The 17,193-nt window shown below is 36.1% G+C and overlaps 2 protein-coding genes across 7 annotated transcripts in view; one reads left to right on the top strand and one right to left on the bottom strand.

Moving 5' to 3' along the window:
* usp24 (ubiquitin specific peptidase 24) overlaps positions 1-10,745 on the bottom strand; it is a gene marked incomplete at its 5' end in the record, with an annotated part of 73,504 nt that extends 62,759 nt beyond the window's left edge. For all 4 annotated transcript variants that reach the window (XM_081379403.1, XM_081379404.1, XM_081379405.1 and 1 more), the window contains one exon: positions 10,464-10,745. In XM_081379403.1, coding sequence (XP_081235529.1) covers positions 10,464-10,745 — 282 coding nt within the window. The remainder of the gene's footprint in view (positions 1-10,463) is intronic.
* Positions 10,328-15,793, top strand: bloc1s2 (biogenesis of lysosomal organelles complex-1, subunit 2). Of its 3 annotated transcripts, XM_081379410.1 has the most exons (6): positions 10,328-10,944; positions 12,466-12,648; positions 13,027-13,143; positions 13,231-13,350; positions 13,566-13,670; positions 14,913-15,793. In XM_081379410.1, the coding sequence occupies exons 2-6, from the start codon at positions 12,489-12,491 to the stop codon at positions 14,942-14,944; spliced, it is 534 nt and encodes a 177-aa protein (XP_081235536.1). In that variant the 5' UTR covers positions 10,328-10,944; positions 12,466-12,488; the 3' UTR covers positions 14,945-15,793. The 3 variants fall into 3 exon arrangements, with proteins under 3 accessions (XP_081235536.1, XP_081235534.1, XP_081235535.1); XM_081379408.1 differs by lacking the exon at positions 10,328-10,944 and having other exon boundaries at positions 12,064-12,648; XM_081379409.1 differs by lacking the exon at positions 10,328-10,944 and having other exon boundaries at positions 12,439-12,639; positions 14,913-15,695.
* Positions 15,794-17,193: the final 1,400 nt, after the last annotated feature.

The following is a 17,193-nucleotide window of genomic DNA, read 5'->3' as shown; positions in this document are numbered from 1 at the left end:
TAAATGTCACATTGTGAAATTATAATGTTTGAGAATGCTAAAATGTGAAATCATGCACTAATCAATACATGCTTTTCAATAACTGATATCTAAAGAACAAGTTGGCCAACTCCACAGGACTAAATAATACTATTTAATTAAAGCAGCAACACCAAAAAATAATAGAAATACCCAAAATTGTTGCAATTTTTAGACAATACTTCAGTTAAAAGAAATATTAAAAAAGGGCTAAAAACATATTAGCCAGGCTAATTTTATCTGATATTTATTCATTTGAAGAAAATGTGAGGCTGACAGATGTCCTTCAATGCCGTGCGACGGTGCGACTTCCACATATCTCATTTTTAATGCATTTAATTTATTATCTACGTCATCTGTTTCACATTTATAATTAACGCTGCAATCTGGAACGCTGTTGCCCAAGAAACTAACACAGAGGCTAGCAGCACAGATTTGTTTTCGTTGAGTGAAGTGCAAAATGACAAGCTTGGCGGTTGAGGCTATGCGTGTTCAATTTTTACTGCAATTACATCACAACTTTAAAAGCCAAATATATCAATGGTTGTTTGGTGATTTATCAGCACACTCGTTGTAGTAGATTACTGCTTTATGGGCTGGGACTGGAACAGGAAACAGTTCTGCCAGGGGAATATTAGTATACAAGACATATGTTTGCCCTTGAGTGAGTGGAATAAGTGAATGTGCAATGAGGTCTGGAAAGATACATAGTGAAACTGTAAGTCACCTTCTCTCTTTTTGTTCCTCAGGGGAACGTCAGATGTCTGTGGCATTCCTAAGGTCCGGAAATCACTGATTTTCTGATTTAGACCTGGGATTAGGAGTGAATGCCTCCCTGTGGGCAGGGTCTGAGTTCAAGGGTTAAATTTAGCTTATTCTGACCTGACTGAACTTCAGCTGTTACTATTTACTTAAAGAGCCATTATAAAGCAGGTTTAACACTGAGCTCAAACTGAGAGCAGCGACTGTGAAAGATGTTTCACATGGCATCTGCGGGGCTTTTAAAATCAAATGTAAGGCTTTTTAAGACCTGCAGAAGTAAAATTAATTCCATATTTTGGGGGTGTAAATCGATGTTTATGGCAATGGTGAGGCCCGGGTTGCACTGGCCCACTCAGATTGACAGCTGGTCCACCCAATCAAATGAGAGACAACTTTCTCATGTACACACTGTACATGACAATAATAATCACTCAAATACATGAATTTAGCAGATGTCACTCCCAAAACTTTGCAGCATGTAATGTGGCTGCTGGATAATTGATTATGTATCGCCTAGAAAGTGCGCAAATAGCAGTCTCTTTATAATCACTAAAAAGCTGTCAATTATTTTCTAGCATTATAAAAGCAATCTTCAGCTGTTACTAATAAGCTACTATCTCCGCACATTTCTAAATATTTAAAAATCCCATAATCATAAATATTTTAATCTTTTTTTTTTTACCCATTATAATGAACTTTTCATTTTTTTATTTTACATACTTGTATTTTAAATTTAATTTTGATGTTCCTTTTATACTTACTCCTTGAAAATTACAAATATCATTCATATCATCAATCAAGATTTTATTAAGCAATTAAACGCGTCCCAAATTTTAGTAACAGGGCTAAAGACAATAAAAAAAATTAAAAGGATAGGCTAATTAAGGGCGGGAAAATTTGAATATTTAATCTGACCACCTGAGGTTGACTATTAACATTTTCTGAAAGTTAAGTATGTCCTTTCACGGATTAAAAATGTATATTTTTTTTTTACCGATTCACATTCTATTTTGCACACTATCTGTGAAAAAAGTAACACAACTACTCATTATTAAGGTTGTTGAGGTTCGAGTTTACAGCAGTTATTATGAGGTCTCATTACAATCTCTATGACAGAAACATTAAACGGCTGTAGAGGAGCTATTGATTTGTTAAAGATCTGCATTTCTGTTGACAGAGTCTGACAGCTTCTGTGTTCAGGAGAAATAAGAAGCGCTGAGCAATGTGAGAGGAAGAGGCAGCGCTGGGAAAGCAGAAGAGGCAACAGGAACAAATGACTTATTCTGTTCTCTGGTAGAGACAACCACCACCTGCACTGCGAGGATCTCAGAAAGAGACCGAAATAGAGACCATGGAAGTCGAGCTGCGACCTATTTTAACATTCTGATATGATAAATGTGTTTACTAATAATATAAAGACCACTGTATATGATCAGAAGACCGGAAACATCTCTATTCCGATCTGAATATTTGAAGTCTGTTCCGAGGAGGAAATTATGCTAATTACAAATCGACACATAACATTTATTTGCATATATTTACAGTAAAACTCTCTTGTGATCTATATTTGTTAATGTTAATTAAATTATGACAGGAGAAGGCAGCTATTGACACCTGACTTGTCCCATACATGTCTTTTTTTTACAGTTGTGGCAGCTGATTTAAAATGAAAGTCACCTTAGGAAATGTGAAATGTGAAAACATAACCTATGCCTTGTGAAGAAACCACAATTGCTAAGAATAGCAGGGAAGTGGTGGTGTTTGTTGAATGTTAACCTTCCTACATGGTTACATATTATGATTATGTCAAAAGATTAAAAGGTGTTAATTTTTAGTTGATATTACTGGCTAATATTAGAAGCAAATATATACAAATAATATAATATTATTATAATATCAGTCATGAAAGCTTATCATTTGAATGGGTTTTTAAGCATTGCGGGTTAAAAACAAGTGATTTTAAACAGTTGAAGCGCAATAGGTAGCGAAAGAGAACACAGTATATGCATGCACTGTCTACACTACGTCATCTGTTCAACTTTTCTGTAAGGTTAAATATTAATACAAATTAATTAATTGATTTTATACTAGAGGGCTGTTGAATGCTTGATTCTGATTGGTTGACAAATATTCTAATGTCTGCAATTATTTTCAGGGAAACGCACGGCTAAAGTAGATCCAGGCAAGTCTTGACCGCATTACAGTTCCATATCACTCCGCCAGATGATTTCAGTTATTTCAAAGGTCTTTACAGCCCACAAAGACACTGACCGAGCAAATAAACATAGTAAACAATACGATAATTTCTTTGCCACAATATTACATTACATTACATTAATATAATTATTATGGAAAAGCACATATTTTCCTCACGCTCTCTCTCCCACTTAAACGTCCACAGATACAGTACGGACACACACTCGCGTGTTGTCATCGTTGCTCTGGCATTTCTCACTAGCGAGGTGCAGATAATCTTAGTTTCGCTATTAGTATTCTCTCTCTCTCTAATAACTGTATTAATAACGGCATTAGACTGCTAGAGCTATCAGTGGCTGAAGCGTCCGTTAATAGCTCTAAAATGACATTTTGCAATTAGCAACGGAGACTTGGGATTAGATGCTTAAGAAAATAGTCTCACACAAGAGCATTTTAAGGACAAAAACCTGACAAACATCTTGAAATATAACATCTGAACAATGTTTTGAGGTGTGGTAACCGCAGTATAAGCTATATGCCCATTGAGTATCCTCGTTAACACAGTCCTTTATGTTTTAAAGGAGTAGTTCACTTTTTAAATGAAAATTCTGTCATCATATACTCACCCTCATGTTGTTTCAAACCTGTATGAATTTCTTTCTTCTGTTGAACAGAAAGGAAGATATTTAGACAGTAACCAGACAGTTTCTGGGTCCCATTGACTTCCATAGTACATTTTTTTCCTACTATGGAAGTCAATGGGACCCAGAAACTGCCTGGTTACTGATATTCTTCTAAATATCTTCCTTTCTGTTCAACAGAAGAAAGAAATTCATACAGGTTTGAAACAACATGAGGGTGAGTATATGATGACAGAATTTTCATTTAAAAGTGAACTACTCCTTTAAGTCAAGGTTAACAGTTGAGAAAGTCAACTGAATGAATAAAATATAATATAATTTATGCTGTTAAATACAAAAAAAGAGACCAGTGAAAATATGAACCACTAAAAAACAACATAAACAATATTGAAATATTGAATGCTCTACAAGCATTCGTGTCTGCATACTTGTGTACTGTTCATAAAGGTCAAGAATCCCATACAGTCTGACAGTCTAACAGGGTGCCACTGATTAGGGATATAAAAATCAAGCATGAAACTGGACACTTGTTATGTTCCAGTCCGCATTTCAATGCAGGATTATGTTTACTGGCGTCGATAGATTAATAATAATTTTGCTGCGCAAACATTGTGTGCCCATTTTGAAGCCTTCTAGGTAATTTTTGCTATGTGTAATAGTAATATTTCGAACAAACACTGTGAATCTAGGGCTGGCGTGCTGTTCATGTGCAACGATCTAAAGAGACGAGAGAAAGTTTGTGTTGTTAGGAGGCCTCTGGTCTTTGGGCCAATGTAAGGTCACATGGCACATTCCAAACTTGTTGCCATGGTACGAATAGGGTGAGGTGTGTGCGCACGGCCTGTTGCCTGCTAAACATACAACCTCAAAGGGTTCGAACCTCCCTAGGCACAAACTAACGGCCCATATGCCTGTATGGCATCGGTGTCTAGGCGGAACTAGGTGGTTGTTGCCCAATACCTGGAATGCATTTCTCTTGTAAGACCTACCCCTAATACAGTTGTGATTTGAGCAAGTTGTTTGTTGTTCCCCACTGCATTGCGCAGTGCGGGGCGGAGTGATTGGGTAACTGGAGACCCCGTGTGTTTGTACCAGTACCCTCCAGACCAGGCCTGCTGGCTCTATTTATAGTCTCGATACATGCTGCTTGAAACCTGTTATATGCAAGACCAGGGGTAAACAAAACAGCTAGGCATGTCTGAATCTTTCCAGTACTTCAATGGTTCAATTACATTTTAATAATCAAAAAGGATGTCTAATCAATTGAATTCAAATACAAATGTAACAATTTATTAACATTTTAACAATAATAGTGCCCTATGAAATGCGTTTTGTGGTTTTCCTGAAATTCTGAGTCGTCCAATAACATTTTTCTGGATTCTGTTTATTGATCATTTTATGGTAATTCATTTAAGCATAAAACCCTAACAAATCAAATGAATCTTTTAAAATGTAATCAAATTAAATTTGAACAATTCCTTTCGTTTTTGTGGCAAACAAAGTGCTGCACAACAGAAGTTCACAGTTTAAATTAAAACAGGGGTGGAAAATTGTGCTATTCCTTAAAATTAGGGGTGTACGAAAATATCTATACACGCGAATATCGCAATATTATGTTTGTTGATACTGTATCAATTCTCAAAACCACTGTATAGATATTTATTTATTTCACATCCAAGATTAGTGTCAGTGGCTTTGTGTTTGGTTTAAACCTGACCACTAGATGGCAGTGTTATCTCAGAATGTAAACTGTGGAGAAGCGTGTTAGTTTCGCTAACGTTAGTATTAGCAAATCTAGCTCACCAGCTCCCGCTGTGGTTTACAGAGCTGAAGTGTGGACTCATTTTGGCTTCTGCTGTAAAAATAAATAAAAAAAACACTAAGGAGGTCGACAAGAGTTATGTTGTTTGCAAAATAAGCCATGCTAAAATCCAATACTCGGGTAACGCATTGAATCTAAGAGCTCACTTAACATCCCGACACCACCCACGATGCTAGATAATTTAGATCACGATAACCACAGTTAAAACCAAGCATATAGGACCTCAATGTCATGGTAAAATGTAACTTTATGGTTTCTATGGTATTTGTATGAAAAACAGTAGTATAAATACATTTAGTATAAATGCATACTATAGCTTAATCACAAAAAAAATACTGTAATTATATTCCATTACTCCTTTAATACATGTCTACATTAATAATATAATAACATTCAATGTGAATATCCCATATATCTGCCACAATACCATGGTGTAGTTAGTGTTACTACGGTAAATAACTTGGTTTGAATTACTTAATTTGGTTATCATCACAGTTTTAATGTCACGGTATTGGTATGTGCTATGTTCAGGGGAAAATGGCTACTGTCAAATAAAAATAAAGAAAATAAGAACAAATAATCTATCTACAAGCAACACCACAAGTAATTACAATATTAGCAAAGATACAAATACAATACACTTAAATAAACCTTTTCAGGTTTTTCCAGTAGTTTTAGCAGTAGTTTTCTGGTAGAGAAATTGAAATGTAAAACATTTCATATATTCTTCACTGTATAATAAAGATTAGGCTAATCATTATTAAAGTTACAAAAGCTATTCAGTTAAGAGCAGTAAATGATTTCCTTGTCTTTTGTTGTTTTGATTATATTATGCTGCAGGAATATTAGGCTGCTGTCACTTTAAGACATAATGCACAGATCCAAAATACTGATCTGATACGCGTCTTTCTCGACCGAATCGAACATTTAGCAAACTCTTGTTATTTTATCGAGGAACATGATTACATTGCGATAATTATCATTATCGCCCAGCCCTACTCTCAGCCATCTCTTTTTCTACTGTCTTTTTTCAAATCTCCCTCTTGCTCTCTCTCTCTCTCTCCCCCCATCATGAGTGGACACGCCCCCTACTGCTGATTGGCTACAAGTGTGTTATGCTGCTCGGTTTGATCCACTTGCAATAGCGTTTCTCAGAAATCGCTTACTGTACCTTTAAAATGTACATAATGTTCTTGCCACCTGACCCCCAGGGGACCAAGGGAACTGAGGTTCACCCCACAGTCTTACAAAATCCTGTGGGAAACACTGATCAGTATATAGTTTCCTAATTCCCTACCCTAACTCCACTACCCTTCCCAAATGCCAAAAGCATTACACAACTACCATTCAACTTTGTCAAACCTACCAGTCATCCAACAACACTTTTCAGGCAGAAGAGGCAAACTTAAGACATAGAGGGAATATGACAGGAGAGGACCAAGTTTAAATGTCATCTGAATTTCTTTTGTTACAGTGGCATTTCTACATGAAACAATTACAAACAGGGCTGGAACAGAACGGCTAGACCTACATAACATTTCCGTTCAATCATCATGGCCATATATCCGCCTATCATGTCTGAAAGACGACTACAGGTTATGCTTCGGTTTATTCAGAGTCAAAGACAAACCATAGTAGTTGACGCTGTGTTTTCAGCATCTGCCGTCTCAATATATGAGGACATGAACACGTGAAATTCATCTCAAGAGCTGTTCTGCGAATCACTTCACAAGCTTTAAACCGTTTTATTTGGGAAAAACTAGAAATTATGACAGAAATATACCACTAATAGTATTATTATTTCTAAGGAATATCATACAACCAAGATATTTTTTTCATCCATGTTTTAAATTTGTACATGTCTGTTGTGCAGCATCTTATTTGAACAAAAATAAAAATGCAATGTTTTGTTGTAAATGAATTGTTATATTTTCATTTGATTACATTTTAAATGCTTGATTACATTATATAAATTTGTATTAAATCATAAAACACAGAATCCCCCCCAAAAAAAAGGAAAAAACTGAATTTAGGGGGGTAAATACAATGGATTTAATGTAAAAGGTAGCTACTCTGTGGAGTTTTATTTTGAACAAACAAGAGTACATATTTATATTAATTCTCAAAGTCTAACAAATATGTGGAAAGCATTTCCTTCCCCATTGATGGTAGGTAAATGAATATTGTGATAAATATTGATTTTGTATGATAAGGAAAAAAAATATTTTTTGCTTCCCATGCTGTTGCAGATCATTTTGAACAAATTGATATTTTAAAATCACAATGAAAACAAATTTTACAATTATTACTGTTTTTTGAAATACAGTGTTTGTTTATTATAAATGATTTACACATCCAACCTCTCCCTCCAGCAATACGTCACTCACATGAGATTTCAGCAATTAGCAAACGACAACAATCTAATCAATTCTCAATGGACGAAATTAAGTCCTGTCCTATTTTTTTCCCTCATTTAAGAAGCCATTTCACTCAGATACATGTCACAATTGGGATGAAAAGACCAATGCGATTTCCATTTCATATTGACTAACAATTCTGAAGCTATTCTATTTAGCTTGAAATCTTGACTAAAATATACATTTCTCTAAAATATCTGTTGTTGGACCTTAGTGGGTTTAAAGATCTACATGATGTAAGAAATTGTATTTTTTATGAGAGCAGTGTCTGTAAAGGGACTATTGCAATGGGCTATAAATGTATAAATATTATTACTATGTAGTCTGCGCTTTTTTTTTTTAAGAAAATGTCCTAGTGATTTAACTTCAATTTAATGATTTTAACTTATTTAAAAAGCAATATTTTTTTTTTTTTTTTTTTTAGAATGTAATGTTTGTTTTACAAATTTTTTCACATAATGTATACCATAACCTAGATAGATACATTCGCTATATGTGTTTTCATAGCCTTCAATTTGGCACACTGTTTGGATGATAACATTGGCCAGGATTTGGGATGGTATTTTTTTTTTAAATAAAAGAAAACAAATTGTAACTTCTTTGATTAATTGAAGAAATAATAACCATATTATGCCATAAACAGGCCGCATCTGAAAGTGGAAGCACTTCAGATATCCTCCATAATTTGCAACAGCATCACAAAGAGTGTTAAAGCTTAATTCAGCTGAGTCACATTAATTTTCGATTTTCTATACATAATTCGAAAAGGAATCTATTTATGTATAGATCTATATATGAAGAGTTCAGATGCAAAAGCCTCTAAGTGCCATCTGAAATTTTCTTCTAGAATGATCATTTTTATCAAGCTCGTATATTTATGTTCAGTAATTTCACTTAAATGACAATTAATAGATAATGTTCATTGTCATTTAAGTGAAATTACTGAACTTAAACATACGAGCAGATGGCATTTAGAGGCTTTTGCATCTGAACTCTTCATATACTCCCCCACCCTAAATAGCTGCAATGAAGGTTAGTTCACCCAAAAAAATAAAATGTCATTAATTACTCACCCTCATGTCGTTCCAAAACCGGAAGTGATCCATTCATATTCGGAACACAAATGAAGATCTTTTTATTGAAATTTGAGAGCTTTCTGTTCCTCCATTGACAGCCTACGCAACTACCACTTTCAAGCCCCAGAAAGGTTTTAAAGACATTAAAGTAATCTCGAGTGACTCCAGAGGTTTAACCTCAATTATAATGAAGCAACGTGAGTGCTTTGTTTGTGCAAAAAAAAAAAACATCATTTACAAAATATTAATCTCCAACGCATATCGACACAACAATGTCAATGTGTTGTGGTGCTCTCATGAACACGGATTGCAGGTAAATATTTTATAAATAAAGGGATAAATTATACATTTTTTGCAGAAACAAAGCACTTGCGTTGCTTCATAAAATCGAGGTTAAACCACTGAGTCACATGGTTTACTTTTATGATGTTTTTACTACCTTTCTAGGCCTGCCATCTTTCCCTCCATGGAGGGACAGAAATCTCTCAGATTTCATTAAAATATCTTCATTTGTAACCAAAGATGAATGAGTCTTACGGGTTTGGAATTACAAGGCAAGTAAGTGATGACAGAATTTTCATTGTTGGGAGAACTATCCCTTTTACTTTTTATTAGTAGCTAGCGTGTAGCTAGCTTAACTACTATTTACCTATTTCACTGTAGTTGCTACTTTACAAGTTACAATATTACAAGCTTTCTTGACACTAATAAAAACAATAGTTGAAGTAATGTTTGTGCACACAAGTCAGGCCTGACATTTTAAATCATTGCACTTCAGTGTTCGGCTCTGACTGCGGTTGACCAACAGGTCAAAGAAGCCATGAAGTAAATAGCGAAAGAAATACTGCAACAGTTGGGCAATAAACAAAGCCTGACGGCTACATGTCAGACTCAAAAATCCGTCGTGCTTTATCACAGAATTACACAAAACTATGAAAAATACTTCATATTCACATGCTAATACACAGCAGCTTCTTATTAGCCTCTTAAATTGAACCCAGTAACACTGGTCAATATCGCCCGCATCTGTTAATATAACAGATGACAAGCTGGAGTCTAATGACATTTGATGGTTCAACGATCTGACGTGTAAATCATCAGCCACACATTTCCTGTTATTGCTCAACTGTTAGTAAAGCATGACACTAGTTTAATTATTAATCAGGAGGGGAAAATACTCCACTGGCCTAATATTTTACGTTCAACACAAAAAGAAACACTCTAACAGGTCGCGCATTTAAAGGCAATCTATGACACCCATCCCCCAAGATCCTACAACTTCATTCACATGGCAGCACAGCACACTTCATTCGTAATCTGCTACTGCATGGCATGCACAAGGATCCTAAGGTTAAGAGACAATATCTCGACATCCTCGTCAGGTGTTGCATGCATAAGCACAACAGGTAATGCATACACAGGGGCGTTAAAGGCGTGCGTGCGCCTTTCCCTCCGGTTTTTGACAGCCCCGGTGGTTCCGCCTCAAGCAGCCGTGCAAATTATCACATATGCATGCGTTTCATAATCATACCTCACTTTCCACTACATCGTGATACGCCGGCGGAGGATCAAACCCTCCGGTGCCCGTGCGCCCGCTGTTCTCGCCGTCTCCGCTGAGACCGGAGCCCGGGGAAGTGCCGCTCTCCATCGGCTCGTAGCCGTATCCGAGTCCCGGGCTTTCGTTGGTGAGCAGCGCGACAGCCTCGTTGATGTCGTTTTTGGCCAGGCGCAGGGCTTTCCGGATGGCTACCGGGTCTGGGAAACCCATGCATAACAGCGTGGTCATATGCTGCTCCTCCTCTGTCTCCATCATGGAAGTGTGTCGATGATCGGGGCTTCAATAAGGGGGCTTCGCATAGCACAGGCATCCGGCTGTGCACGCCGCCATGTTTACAGTCGCTGGTGCTGCTGGTATCCTGTCACGATGGATTCCCGTCACAGGCAGAGGGCAGCGGGGCTGAGAGCGGGCCGGAGCCAGGCCTGTGAAGCTGGAGACTCCAGTGACTAGCTGGGTGGGTGTAAGCTGGGACACTTTTCAAAATAAAGGTCTTATAGAAACACGAATTCATAATAATAAAAAAATATATAATACGTGCTTATAAATAATACCGAATAAGAAAATTGCATCAAAAAAAAAAAAAAAAAAAACCTTTCAAAACTGATGTACATTTTTTTAGTCATCATGGACAATGTGTTTAAAGAGGTTGTTGAATTCTTTTTTTTTTTTTACTGGTTTTTATGTTTGTTTGTTTTTTATATCAGGCAGTACAACCAAATTGTATGTATACTGTAGTCGTACCACCCGACATGGAAAGTGTACCAAACATTTCAATACTTAAAATAGTAGTTTTACCTGTATTCACTCTGCCACAAAGATGAGTCTCTAGATGCATTATCATGTTTACTGTTATTACCTTAGTTATCAGTTCATAATAAAAGAGCCATGTTTGCAGTTATGCCACCTTGACATTTGAGAATATAGCTACAAATTGCTGGACAAAAGTTTTTCAATTATCTCAACAGCTTTAAAACTACTGATATTTAAAAAAAAAAATGTTTGAAAGGTTTCAAACCTAAAAGTATTCCATAGTATTTCGTTTTTTTATTATATTTATATTTTTTATTATTATTATTATTATTATTAAAATGCCATTTTAAATAGTTTTCTTAGTCTGTTTATTTGTCTGGACAATTGCATCACTTGACATTTTTGGGGGTTTAAGATAACAAAACAATAAAATAATATGTATTATTTAAATGTACTAAAAAATGAATTCAAACTAAAAGGTTTTATAGAATAAAGTGATATGTCTTGAATTTATCAAATTATTTTAAATAATGTCATTGGCCCATAAATGTAATGCTATATAAGAAACAAGTAGATAAGCAAGTAACACTGAATAATATAAATACAAATAAATGAAAACGTTCTTTCAACATCACAAAGTGTGAATGAAAATATATCCCTGATCCTAATACGTGTGTAAAAACGAGTACAATGTGGATATATAATATCTCGAATATATGAGACATGAGGGCGTGAATTCCGAGTTCAAATATTGAATTAATCATTATTTTGAAATGCATACAACCGGAAATACATCTTATAGCAGCTCATTGTTCTTTGCTTCACTCTTTTTAAATTGGCAGCGTTGTCAAGCAGCCCCACCCATATCTGTATATAAAACATGTGCTTTCTGGCCTATTCTTTATTAATTATAACCTTCAGTCACCCACATTTAGATTTCACATTCGAATTTAGAAATTGTACCTGACATGCACGCCAAAAAGAATATTAAATACAAGAGAAATATGAGCAACGTTCTGAGCACTTAAAAAAAAAAATCCTCATCACACTTCATACATACATCGGCTTCTGTCCGTTTCGTTTTGCCCGATTATTATTATTATTATTATTATTATTATTATTAAGTATTGGTTTAATTTCACTGCATAAGAAAAAAAAAAAAAAAGACGGAAACGAGAAGTCACGTGAAACTGATTCTTGTCATGTGATAATGTGAAAATGGCAGCTACGGGGGAGGAGGCCGCAGCGATGGACAGCATCTGTAAAGCACCCGCTCCCCCGACCGACCTCAACCTCTCAGCCGAACCCGAACCCCAACCCCAACCTGAACCTGAGTCCGAGCCCAGGAGAGATGCGACCACAAGCGATGCGACAGAGACCCAAAAAGCAAAAAGACCGAGTAATAACAGTGAGCTGCTTTTGTAAATAAATCAAGCTTTATGCAAGTCACTGTATACTGCAAGCTTACATGTAGTGATTCTTAACTTTCCAATGCTGCTATTGATCATGTTGTGTTCGTGACACTTATTTTTAAGCTAATGCAACCTGTTTCTCTTCCTGTTTTTGGATATTTGACCACTTCTCTTCCTATTGAAAAGAATTTGGTTTGTATACAGTAACTAACTAGACTGTATCCATGTCTCTAAATCTAATAAGTTGCCTACCCAGACTGCAATTTGAGCCATCATAGGCATTTAGAATCTGCATTTAATGCCCAGAAGTTGTGCCCGGGTATAGGCAGCTCTCTATGTTTTGGGACACTGAAAGAGTTGGCTTTCTGTCACAGATGAGGGAGGTGTGGAGACTGCAGAGGAGGCCACTGAACCCGCCGAGCCGGATATCAATGAGCTCTGCAGAGACATGTTTGATAAAATGGCAGTTTTCCTACAAGGAGAGCTCACTGGTAATGGAAATATAATAATAACGATGATGATGAATCTGTTAGACTTCTAGATCTGTGTGTGTAAATTGTTTCGTCCTGTTTACTCAGCCACCTGTGAGGACTACAAACTTCTTGAGAACATGAACAAACTCACCAGTCTGAAGTACATGGAGATGAAGGACATATCCATCAACATTAGCCGCAATCTGCAAGATCTCAATCAGAAGTGTAAGAAATGTGGCTCCGATATATAAAATCAACCAACATATGTGTTTATTCATGTTAATGTATTTTGCAACCACATTGTCCCATCACAATGTTCTTTAGAGGTAAAGTACACAGAGTGTTGTTACAATGCAAGTGTTTATTTTGTGATTTGCTGACAGAGAATATGCAAGCCATCTATGAATCATCTTAAAGTATGTTGTCATTTTTGGCTTTAGATGGCGGTTTGCAGTCTTATCTGGATCAGATTAACCAGATCGAGGAGCAGGTTACGGCTCTGGAGCAGGCTGCATATAAACTAGACACATATTCAAAGAAACTGGGTGAGTACAAACATCAAGAACTCTGTGGGAAAACCCTGCGATATGTTTTATTATATGATTTTATATAGATGTGTTTAATTGTATTAAAAATTATGAAGGACACTAGAAGTCTCGTCTGGACTGTGACTTATTTAGTATAAATGATTAACCTTAACCCGACGTATAAATGATTAACCTTAACCCCTTTATTTTTAGCATATTTTTAGGTTCCCCTGATAAAAACCCAATAAGTTATCCCATTGGCTTTTTGCAGAAAATAAGCTCTGTGGCCAACAAAAGTTTATGATTCTTAAACATTTTGTTTATCACGATAATATTCACAAATGAACACAACCTTTATGAATTTGGAAGCTTAAATACAACCAGCAGAAATAAAAAGCTAAATGTAGGCTATAAACGAATGAAAATGTAACCATCACTAGGCATCAACTCTTTCAGGTTCTGTTTAAAAACATTTTCCCTGAAGGATTGAGTTAGAAGAGTGAAATTATAAACACAATGAGCCTGTGAATGCAGACTAGTGAGTAGATGGCTATGTTTACATGGAGACCCTTTGTTTCAGTTGGCACGACAGTAATTTATGATACTTTATTCAACAACTACAACAGCCGCTTATGATGTTCATAGGTTTTAGTCTGCTAATTTTATGAAATAATTAGTTTCTTTCTATATGTCGATCTATAGACCGTTAAAGCAATACTCATTATGTGTAAGATGTAGAAATTAGACTTATTAAAGGGATACTTCACCAATTAGCATTAAGCTTTGTATGAGTAGAAACCCGGTAGTATTTTCGAGTGACCGTGCTTCCCTCCCTCATGTCCCCCTGAGACGAGAGATTTCTGTATTGTGTGTCTGGAAAAAAAGACCTCGTAGGGCAGCGAAGCAAGTGCATTCAGGGAGTTGTTGTCTTTCATCCACATTTTCTCAGTCTAAAAGGCACCCACTTCTAAAATAATTTCACATTTCTACTACATAAATGACCCAATTTAAATACACATTTGTCTTTCCAGTGGTGAAATATCCCTTTAAATGAAATACCACTTAATTAATTGCTGAACTTTGATGGTTAACTGATATAATTGACATTAGATGGCGCTATTAGACCAAGCTAGATGTTCAGGCTCCCCTTATTTTATAGTAGCAAGTGCATTGTGTGAGATGAATATAACACTCAGATGTGCAGCTTTCAGTATTTTGTATTTCACTTGTGTAATAACTTCTGTTTGTGTTTATTCACAGAGGCCAAGTTTAAGAAACTGGAGAAGCGGTGAAAATGGCCAGACTCTCCTTCAGTGTAGTTTCTCAGAGATTGTTTTATGCACTAAACCATCTTCAGAACGATATCACACAGACACACCCCCACCCAAATGTATGATACACACTATGGTGTAGTCTCTAGGTTATGGACTGTGCAGCAAATAACATTAATTACCATATTGAACGCTCATTTATTGATCAAAAGCTATGCTTTGCTTTTGGAAAATCCAGGCAAGACTGCGAAGGGCAGGAGTATAAAGTTTGAAATGCGTTCATACTGACTCTGGATCTCAAAATACATATTTAAGATTTCAAAAGGCATGAATGCAGATAAACATGTACAGTGTATTTAATATTGCTTGTTATATGTTGTTAACAATTGAACCATTATTTCTGTTAAAGAGTGTTTTAATGACTTTTTTTTTGTATGTTTGCAGTTAGATATGCAAATGTTTTGCTAAACATTTGTATTACTGTCTAATTATTTTCAGAATCTTAACCAAAATGTCGATTTGTCAACTTTTTGCAATAAAAAAAAGTTTTTTTCTCAAAACAATTAACATAGCCAACTACATCATGTTAGAAAAAGTACATAAATCATTTAGAAATGTTATAATATAAATTATCTAAAAAGAAATAAATCTTAATTTTAAATGGACAGCCATTTAATTAATCATATCTGGTAACTTGACAAATTAGCAAAAATGTAAATTTGCTTGTTATAGTGCTATTGTATGGCCAATTTGTAAAAAATTTGGAACACTTGAATATGTCAATTTGAATTTTTCCACCAAAGATGATGTGTATTGTTCTGCCAATTTTCAACTTCATCAACCATGCAATTATCGCATTATCGGATTTATCGGCAATTATCGGATTTTCATTTCTAGCGCCCCCAATGGTAAATTCAGAAGTGAGAGGGAGAGGATTTTTCAGGCGTGACTTTTTACTGCGCCGAGTCGAAGTGCTCCCGAGTCCCAAGTGCTATTCCGCCAAACATTATAGTTATACTTTTTACCCGCTTAGAAAAGTGCCACGTTTTATTTTGTGTCACCATACTTGGTCGTGTAACTACTCGTGTAACTGTATTTAAATAGGGAAAACGTGGAGGTGTTTGGTCGCTTCTAAAATCATCTCTGTTCGGTTCCTAATGAATGAACTAGGCTAAGCTAAGTGCTATCAAAGTGTCGCTGCGCCAGAGCGTTTGAGTGCACACACTGAGACGAGAGAGGTATGTATCAACTCATCTTAGTTAAAGGGATAGTTCACCCAAAAATGAAAATTCTGTCAGTAATTACTCACCCTCATGTTGTTCCAACCCCGTAAGACCTTCGTTCATCTTCGGAACACAAATTAAGATATTTTTGATTAAATCTGAGCGCTGTCTCACTCCTCCATAGACTTCTAAGGGACTGAAACTTGCTGGCCCAGAAAAGTTATTAAAGAGATCGTTAATATAGTCCAAGTGACTACAGTGGCTTAATCTTAAGTTTATCAAGCGACGAGAATACTTTTTGCGCGCAAAAATAAAATAAAATAACGACTTTATTCCACTATTCATTTCCTTCTCTCTGGGCCTCGAGTGAGTTAACGTAGTGTTTTTGCGCAGCGCGTCACACACATGACCAGCGTCGGCCAATAGTGAGCCTACGTGGTGACGTGCAACACTGATGCGCTGCGCAAAAACGTTAACTCACTTGAGGCCCAGAGAGAAGGAAATGAATAGTGGAATAAAGTCGTTATTTTTGTTTGTTTTTAGCGCACAAAAAGTATTCTCGTCGCTTGATAAACTTAAGATTAAGCCACTGTGGTCACTTGGACTATATTAACAATCTCTTTAATAACTTTTCTGGGCCAGCAAGTTTCAGTCCCTTAGAAGTCTATGGAGGAGTGAGACAGCTCTCAGATTTAATAAAAAATTTGTGTTCCGAAGATGAACGAAGGTCTTATGGGGTTGGAACAACATGAGGGTGAGTAATTACTGACAGAATTTTCATTTTTGGGTGAACTATCCCTTTAAGGGAATAACATGGTTTAATATGAAAAAATGGTGGAGTGTTCCTTTAAGCTTGGATTTTGCGTTCAGTATTTGCCAATTAGTGAAGATGGGCCGCCACACCCTCAGATTTCATTGGCTTGTATCTGTTAAATGGTTTGACTGAGCACAATTCTTTGGATAAATTTTTTGCCACAAGGGTCTAGTCTAGATGATGCATGTCAAGTTGAGCAAATCGGACAAATGGCCTACGAGGAGTACAAAATG

This window comes from Scardinius erythrophthalmus (genome assembly GCF_964197995.2).
Source record: "Scardinius erythrophthalmus genome assembly, chromosome: 11".
Classification (NCBI taxonomy): Eukaryota; Metazoa; Chordata; class Actinopteri; order Cypriniformes; family Leuciscidae; genus Scardinius; species Scardinius erythrophthalmus.
The sequence above is the reverse complement of the archived record's forward strand: the minus strand, read 5'-3'. Positions and strand labels throughout refer to the sequence as shown.

Coding starts and splice junctions, on each gene's coding strand:
- bloc1s2 (XM_081379408.1), top strand. CDS start 12,459: ATGGCAGCTACGGGGGAGGAGGCCGCAGCGATGGACAGCATCTGTAAA. Junction 13,144..13,230: donor CCTACAAGGAGAGCTCACTG/GTAATGGAAATA, acceptor CTGTTTACTCAG/CCACCTGTGAGGACTACAAA. Junction 13,351..13,565: donor GCAAGATCTCAATCAGAAGT/GTAAGAAATGTG, acceptor TTTTGGCTTTAG/ATGGCGGTTTGCAGTCTTAT.